General features: G+C 43.5%; 1 protein-coding gene across 9 annotated transcripts in view; it reads left to right on the top strand.

Annotated features, from left to right (window-relative positions):
* Positions 1-2,305: 2,305 nt before the first annotated feature.
* The window catches only part of picalmb (phosphatidylinositol binding clathrin assembly protein b), a 21,045-nt gene continuing 15,726 nt past the window's right edge, over positions 2,306-7,624 (top strand). For 6 of the 9 annotated variants that reach the window (XM_042068740.1, XM_042068739.1, XM_042068738.1 and 3 more), the window contains exon 1: positions 2,306-2,948. In XM_042068740.1, the coding sequence (XP_041924674.1) occupies positions 2,819-2,948 (130 nt within the window). In that variant the 5' untranslated portion in view covers positions 2,306-2,818. The remainder of the gene's footprint in view (positions 2,949-7,624) is intronic. The other 3 variants (XM_042068746.1, XM_042068745.1, XM_042068744.1) reach the window with 1 other exon arrangement.

The raw sequence follows: 7,624 nt of genomic DNA, 5'->3' as shown, positions 1-7,624 counted from the left end.
GTAACCCCACATAGACACACACACACACACACACACTACCACTTCGCTCCTCTGAGCTGAGGTTGTGCCAATTCAATCAACAGCATTGTGATTTGTAAGCCCCTTGTGTGGTTTCTTTTATCTATCTGTGATCTTTTGTTTTCATTTAATTGTCTTCCTTCATCCTTTATCTTGTGAAACTGTTTCAGAGGTGGAGAGTTTTTCTCTTCCTGCCATTTGCACACCCAAAAGAACAGCTACAAACAGTATTCAGATCCAACTACTGTACCATTTCACCATTTTTTCTGTGTCTAAAGTAGAGAAATGTGTTAAGTGTTTTGTAAATCAATGTGTTAACTGTTTTGCAAAAAGTGTGATGCTGATAATGTGCTTATAGTTGTGCAAATCTGGGCTGATGTTTTGCTCCTTGGGTGTAAGGTTTTGCTAACTGTGGGATACTTTTGATTTTAGTGTTTAAGCAATTGTAAAAAACTGTAACAAGTCAAACCTGTGAACACCCAACTATTTTAGTGAGCAGCTGATCACAGGCCAGACACCGCCCCCCTGTGGTGAAAATCCATCACTGCTGGGGATTATTATCCATTCAGCACCTGCAGTTGAATAGCAAGTACTCATATAGTGCTAAAATATGGGCCTACAGGGATGGTATTCTCTGTTCAAATGTGAGAATGAAAAACTTGCACTGGTTTTACTTAAATTTACGACAGACATTTTGTTCAATGCATGCAGTTAGTCACTGCTTTAATTTTTATAGATAGGTTGTTGATTCATACAGTCTATTTATGTGATTTTTGTGATCCAATCTTGAGACCAACAACCTGTTGACATTGGTCCATATAGGCTACTTATAATAGAATATATTTTTTATTGTCATTGTCCATGTACTTTGGCATTTGAAAGTGCATGCCTTTTATCTGCGCAAATAAAAGTTTAAAAAGTCTAGAAAGAAAAAAGTGAAACATGCACACATGCACACACACACACACACACACACACACACACACACACACACAACTTACTTAAATTACAGTTTTCTCCTGATTACTAACACACTATCAGCTACTGCCTAAAACCTATAGCTCTGCCACTCTTCTCAAAAGATACTTGACCCATACCACTATATTCAACACTAATTATGCTCATATGTACCTTTCACCGCTATTAGGCCTACTGTAAATTCATGCAAAGAAAAAACATACTGCCTAATGTGTAGCTTTATTGAGATTGTTGTCGGCCATAATCACACCTTAAAACCTGTTCTTCACGAAGCACACACAATTATGTATAACTCCTATTTCCCAGAAACAGGCACTGTCCCTCAAAACTCAAACTCCCAAAACACCCACACCCCCAATCCTCTAATAGGGGTGGCACCCCAACATTTCACACACAGCCTATTATAGAGATCCTAGAACAAACACATTAACCTTACTTTTCTTATCTGTTGTTCCTCGTTGGTGAAACACACTGCCAGTTCCTACAAGGGCAGGGACATCCCTCTCCATTTTCAAAAAACTCCTGAAGACCCAGCTCTTTAGAGAATATCTCCTCTCATAGCACCACTTACAACAAGTCTTGCTGATCCTAGCACTTACCACCCGTCTTGAACTGACACTCAACTGTTTAAAAACAGCACTCACTGATGCTCTTATTCTTACTGTACTCTACCGTTTTTAAATTGTCCTAAAATTGTTGAGAGAATTGCTTTAAAACTTAAACTGTTTACCATATTGTTAGTCGCTTAGGTTAAAAATGCGTCAGTCAAATGTAATGTAATGTAATGTAATAATGTAACCTGTACAACACATAACATTCCTGAATTTAGACATGCTACAATACATGCAATCAATAAAATAAACTCAAGGATGTACCATCTCAATAAGCACACACATGGTGCTGCGGAGCCCTCTTTATTAGTTGTGGGACATGGAATGATATGATAACGATTATCCTTCTGGGGACATTAAAGACTATCTATCTTTAAATGTATTACCCTGGAGTGTAAATCACATCTTATGTGTTTCTGATAGGCCTAGTGTGTAGTCGAATAATAAACAGTATAAATGTGTATACTTTAAGAAATGTGTGAACTATTTCACACAATGTGTTTTACTTATCGTGGAAAAAACTGTGAAACAAACCAAACAGCTCTAATCGATACATGATAGTTAATGTATTATAATGTAGAAAATATTCTCACACTAATGGCCGTGTACTTTGCAAAGCTCCGAACGGCAGGGCTGGATTATGATGCCATAATCTGACCCTAGAACAGCAGACAGCACGTGTACCTCGCCATCTCCCTGCGTCGCGTAATCTGACCGCAGAACAGTCGGTGGAGCGTCCTGTGTTCTCCAGCACGGAGCGCAGAGCAGCGGAGACAAGAGGAGAGCTAGAGCAGCTCCGAGCAGGCCCGCCATTTCAGTGAATGCCTTTAGTGCTTTCACTCCGAAGGGTGGCGACTGGCGAAACCAGAGGGGAGGAGAAAGACAGGGATTCGGAGAGCACCCGCGATGAGAGATGAGTCAGCTTGGAGACCTTTAGGAAACATATTTACCGGTTTTACTATGTAGCGAGCAAGTAACACTCAGCATTTTTCCCTAAATATAGGATTCTACGTATCTATCTGTGGTCTTGCGATACGTTATTTATCCTTATAGCTACCTTTCTCGCCGCCTCGACGGTCTATTTCAAATCGCCACTTAGGCTGCTCAATGCCAATTTACCGGCAAGCACGTCAGTGGAAATATCATTGTCAGTTTCATTCCGAAATTTGAATATATTATCAGTACACTCGTCTTTGTCTACAAACGCGAAGATGTCGGGGCAGAGCATTACGGACAGGATAACTGCAGCTCAACACAGCGTTACCGGATCAGCCGTCTCCAAGACAGTATGCAAGGCGACAACGCACGAAATTATGGGCCCCAAGAAAAAACATTTGGACTGTGAGTATGGATTTTATTATTTACACGGTTAGAGGGGGTGCGGTAAGAATCAATGAAGCCGGCCATCTCCGCTCGCGTCTGTTCGGGTGACGCTGCTGGTCTATAGTAGGCCTGTGGTGCTAGGATAGCAGGCTAACTCGGTATATGGACTTCCTATTGTATGTTAGCGTTTGCCTCACTGAATTCAGTCAAGGCACCGAAAATCAGGCCGCTCGGGCATGCTTGACATAATTTACGAACATTTGAGCGCAAGTACGCCTACAGCTTATTTACAGCTGGGTGTCACGTAATGCATTGTCATTTGGCATACATCCTGGAATTGTTATGATGCTTGCTCTATGGAAACATCATATTTTATGTGTCAGCTCGTCCAAGCCCGTTATCTTTGCGTTTTCGTAGTCGGTGTAGGAACAGTGTGTGTGTGTGTGATTGTAGGCATCGCTTGTTTCCCTGAGGTAGTTGGACAGAATGACAGCAGGGCAGACGCTAGTTGGTTTCAAATACACCGAGGTATTTTCATGGTCGTCACTGTATGCCAAAAGATTGAGTGGGAGAAGCGCTGCAGAGGTAGACTTCGGCTGTGGGACCGGTCTTCCTTGGGCAGTTTCAATGCCCAGTCCAGGTATGCGGCTCCTCAGCGTAGACCCAAGGGCTAAATTGGGCCCGCTCAGGCCCTGTGCATCCGTGTGTTGTGTTGTCACTGTGGCCGCTACAGTTGATGCGGTGGCTATATTTATCATGTCAAGACTAAAACCTTTAATCTGCTGATGCAGCCCATCCTCAGATATGCATAGTGTTAGATCTCCTGAAAAAACACGCAGGCACACACACATATGCATACATACACACACACACACAAACACTATACACACACACACACACACACACACACACGCACACACACACACACTTACTCACTCAGAAGCAATAACACCTGTGTGCAACTATTGTCAGCGCCAGTGGATATAAATCAGGCTTGTGCAAGATTTCCAGAATTAAATTGAAACTGGCTCTTAAATTCCAATTCAATTCTTGAATTTTACTTGCATTTCAATTGAGGTAGCAAACAGGAAGCAGAATTGCAATTTGAATTGTGCACAACCCTGATATAAATGCTACCTCTCTGATACTGTACACGGGTGTGTTGCCATGTTATTATCTGAGGAATCCAGCAGGAAGACAAAGCTTCCCCCAGCAGACTGTGGTCATATCAGCTCGAGGCAGTCAAGTCTAGGCTACCTGGTGTGGTGACCACGTCAGTTACAGGGAGTCTGTGTGCATGTTGGGGAGAGAGACAGAGACAAACACAAGCAAACCTGTGAGAAGGTGTGTGTGTGTGTGTGTATGTGTGTGTGTATGTGTGTGTGGTAACAGGATAAATCAGTTGGCACGGCTGGAGATACAGGCTTACTGAGACACCACTGTTCAACGTGACCAAAAGTCACCCTCACACGCACACACACACATACACACACACACACACACACACAGCTCACGTTCATTCATTGAGACTTAGTTGATATCCCCGCATACTCATTTAGATATGAAGGACTGATAATGTTGAAAGGATTGCACTCAGCAGGTGGTTGCTTCTGGTCAATTTTGGAATTAAAAAAACAGCCTGGACACACCAGACTCAGGACTCTACAGTCACTGTGAAAAAAAATGTTTAAAAATAAGAAATGTTAATCATGTCTTAAAGCATATTTTAAACCCAGAACAAACTGTTTGCAAAGCCTTTACTGGAGTGACAGACAGATTTCATCATGCAAACTTAGTGTGTGTGAGTGTTTGAAAATGTGTTTGCCGGAGATGATGTGTGTGTGTGTGTGTGTGTGTGTGTGTGTGTGTGTGTGTGTGTGTGTTTGGAAAACGTGACCTGTGTATGAGAGAGTGTGTTTGACAGAAATGTTGTGTTGTTATGTGTGTGTGTTTATAAGAGATGGTGTGTATGAAAGATGGTATGTGTGTGTGTGTGTGTGTTTATGAGAGATGGTGTTTATTTGTGTGTGTATTTGCGTATATGTGTGTGTTTGACTGTGTGTGTGTATGTGTATGGGAGAGATGGCTGGCTGGTTAGGGGGCTATGGTCCTAACTAACTCGGCCAACCACACACACACACGCACACACACACACACACACACACTGGTGCTCAGAGAGGATATGATGTCCTACTTTAACGTCTTCCCTGAGCACCCTCTGGAATATAGGCCATAAAGCAGTGGACACCTCTCAGCTTCTCTACATACACGTTTGTGTGTGTGTGTGAGTGGGGGAGTTATGAGTGTGTGTACATCTACTGATGTGTGTGGGGGGTGGGTATCAAGTTTATACACAAGAATCATCCCAGTCTAATTGTGGCATGAAGTGTGTATAACTGAATTCACATTCTGGAATTTGCAAACAGATATAATAGCATAACAGAAAAGCATGTTTGGCGAAGTCTCTGGCCAGGGTCCTGAAGTGATTTGTGGGATCGTGCAGGAGTCAACTGCACAGGCTGGAGCCGTGCAGGATTCCGCCATACACCCCTTTATTCTTTAACTTATGGAAGACGGGAGACGTAGGGTTCCGTGCGGAGTAACGGCGATGATGCAACTTCGGCAGGTAGACTGCGAATAAATAACCAGTCTGATTGAAGAAGGAGGCGTGGCAATATCTGTCATGCTACTCCTGAACTTCCGTTTGTAAACGCCATTTCAGTAGTTCACATTCCGTAATTTGCAAACAGATAATAGCATAACAGAAAAGAATGTTTGGCGAAGTCTCTGGCCGCCATGACTTGCTGAGTTGAAAAACATGTTGCATGAACAGAGGGGGGAAGACGCCGGAGGAACGGACCTCCGTGCTGCGGCGCTGGTGCTCGGTTGATCGGCTATAGGAGCGGAAAGACAAACTAATTGTTAGAGAAGGCGAAGCAGGGCTGCTTTCCCTGCGGAACGAGGGCAATTGATCCCATGCGCATCCAACTCTGCTTTAATCAAATATATGGTCCACGGAGTAGCTCTCCTTCTTTGGGTCGTGCAGCGGCTATTTCTGTTATTAGAAACAGGCGAGCGATTGGATGCCCGAGAAGGCGCTGGGGAAGCGACTTGGCTCCTGGCTTGACCAAACGCGTCTTGCCAGCGGAGTAACGCCGATGCTGAAACTTCGGCAGGTAGACTGCGAATAAATAACCTGACTGATTGAAGAAGGAGACGTGGCAATATCTGTCATGCTCCTCCTGAACTTCCGTTTGTAAACGCCATTAATAACCTTTACAAAAACACATCATGTTGTTTCCCCAAACAAGCAAGTTAGACATATTAGTTTTAATTAAGTTTAACCTTTTTTGTACAGTTTGCCCTGTCAGCACAATATAATCATACTGATGTGAACACTACTCTGAAGTTATAGTCGTATTAGCATTATATGGGTGAGATGCATCATCAAATCCATGTTGCAGTGCAGAGCAGAGCATCCTTTATGGAGATCCCTACCAGAGGAGTGAGAGTTTAGAGCACCCAGGGAGTGTCCTCTTCACTCAGCTCCTGTGTGGTTCTTGTGATGGAGTTCCTTAGAGAAGGATCTCATGCTCCCTACTGGTTTGGTTCTCGTGATGCCGTTCCTTAGAGAAGGATCTCATGCTCCCTACTGGTTGGTTCTTGTGATGGCGTTTTTCAGAGCACTGGCGTGCGTTTACGAAAACTATAGTTGTTAACCTGTTAGCAACTTAGTTGGTTGGCAATGGGAAATTGCAGTGCAACCAACAAAGTTGCTAACTTAGTTAGCAACTATGCTTTTAGGAAACGCACCACTGGTTTGATCCTTGTGACAGGGCTCTTTGTAAGTCCAGAGACTGGCTCCTGGTTGGGCTCCAGCGGTGTAGGCAGACTGCTGCTCTGATGGTGAAAATGGCTCATGGGCACCAACAGACCAGCGGTCCTCCCTCATTAGGTCTAATTGAGGGAGATTATAGTTCAGCACAAACACCAGCGACTTCATTACTGGGGAGCTCCATTCATAAGTAGCACACTGAGTATTTGGACACCCTACGATTGTGTATATTCATTATCTATATTCAGATGCAGATATTATCTATATTCAGATGCAGCCGCTGTCTTGATCAGCAAGTCCAGTCCCTGCAGGCATGCAGTAGCAACATGTCAGGGTTTGCCAGTCTGTCATTGTTGTGTCTTTGAGGATGCTCCAGGCAGACTGGCCCCTGCCATTGGTATCTAAAAGGTGCTTTGGATAGAAGTAAAAAGTAAAAACCTCATCAGATTTACAAACATCACAGATGTCTGCCCTTAACTAAAACACAAAATTACTGTATTTAGTGGATGTTTCATACCACTTCACTTTATTTGTCTATGTAGCCAGAACACAGCCCTTCATGCTTTTGAAAGGTAGCCTTTTACGTAAAGTGTCTGTTGCAGTAGTTTCTGCTTTTGAAAGGTAGCCCTTTAAAGTGCCTGTTGCAGTAGTTCCTGCTTGTGGAAGGCAGCCCTTTAAAGTGCCTGTTGCTGTAGTTCCCTCTTGTGGATGGCAGCCCTTTAAAGTGTCTGTTGCAGTAGTTCCTATTTGTGGAAGGCAGCCCTTTACTGTAAGTGTATGTTGCAGCAGTTCCTGAAGGCTGCAGTTTCAAGTGTGTATTTCAGTAGTCAAAGGTACACATTTGAGCAAGTTGAGTTGA

The sequence above is a fragment of the Alosa sapidissima genome, chromosome 17 (assembly GCF_018492685.1).
Source record: "Alosa sapidissima isolate fAloSap1 chromosome 17, fAloSap1.pri, whole genome shotgun sequence".
NCBI classification, from domain to species: Eukaryota; Metazoa; Chordata; class Actinopteri; order Clupeiformes; family Clupeidae; genus Alosa; species Alosa sapidissima.
This window is presented reverse-complemented; position numbering and strand designations above follow the sequence as displayed.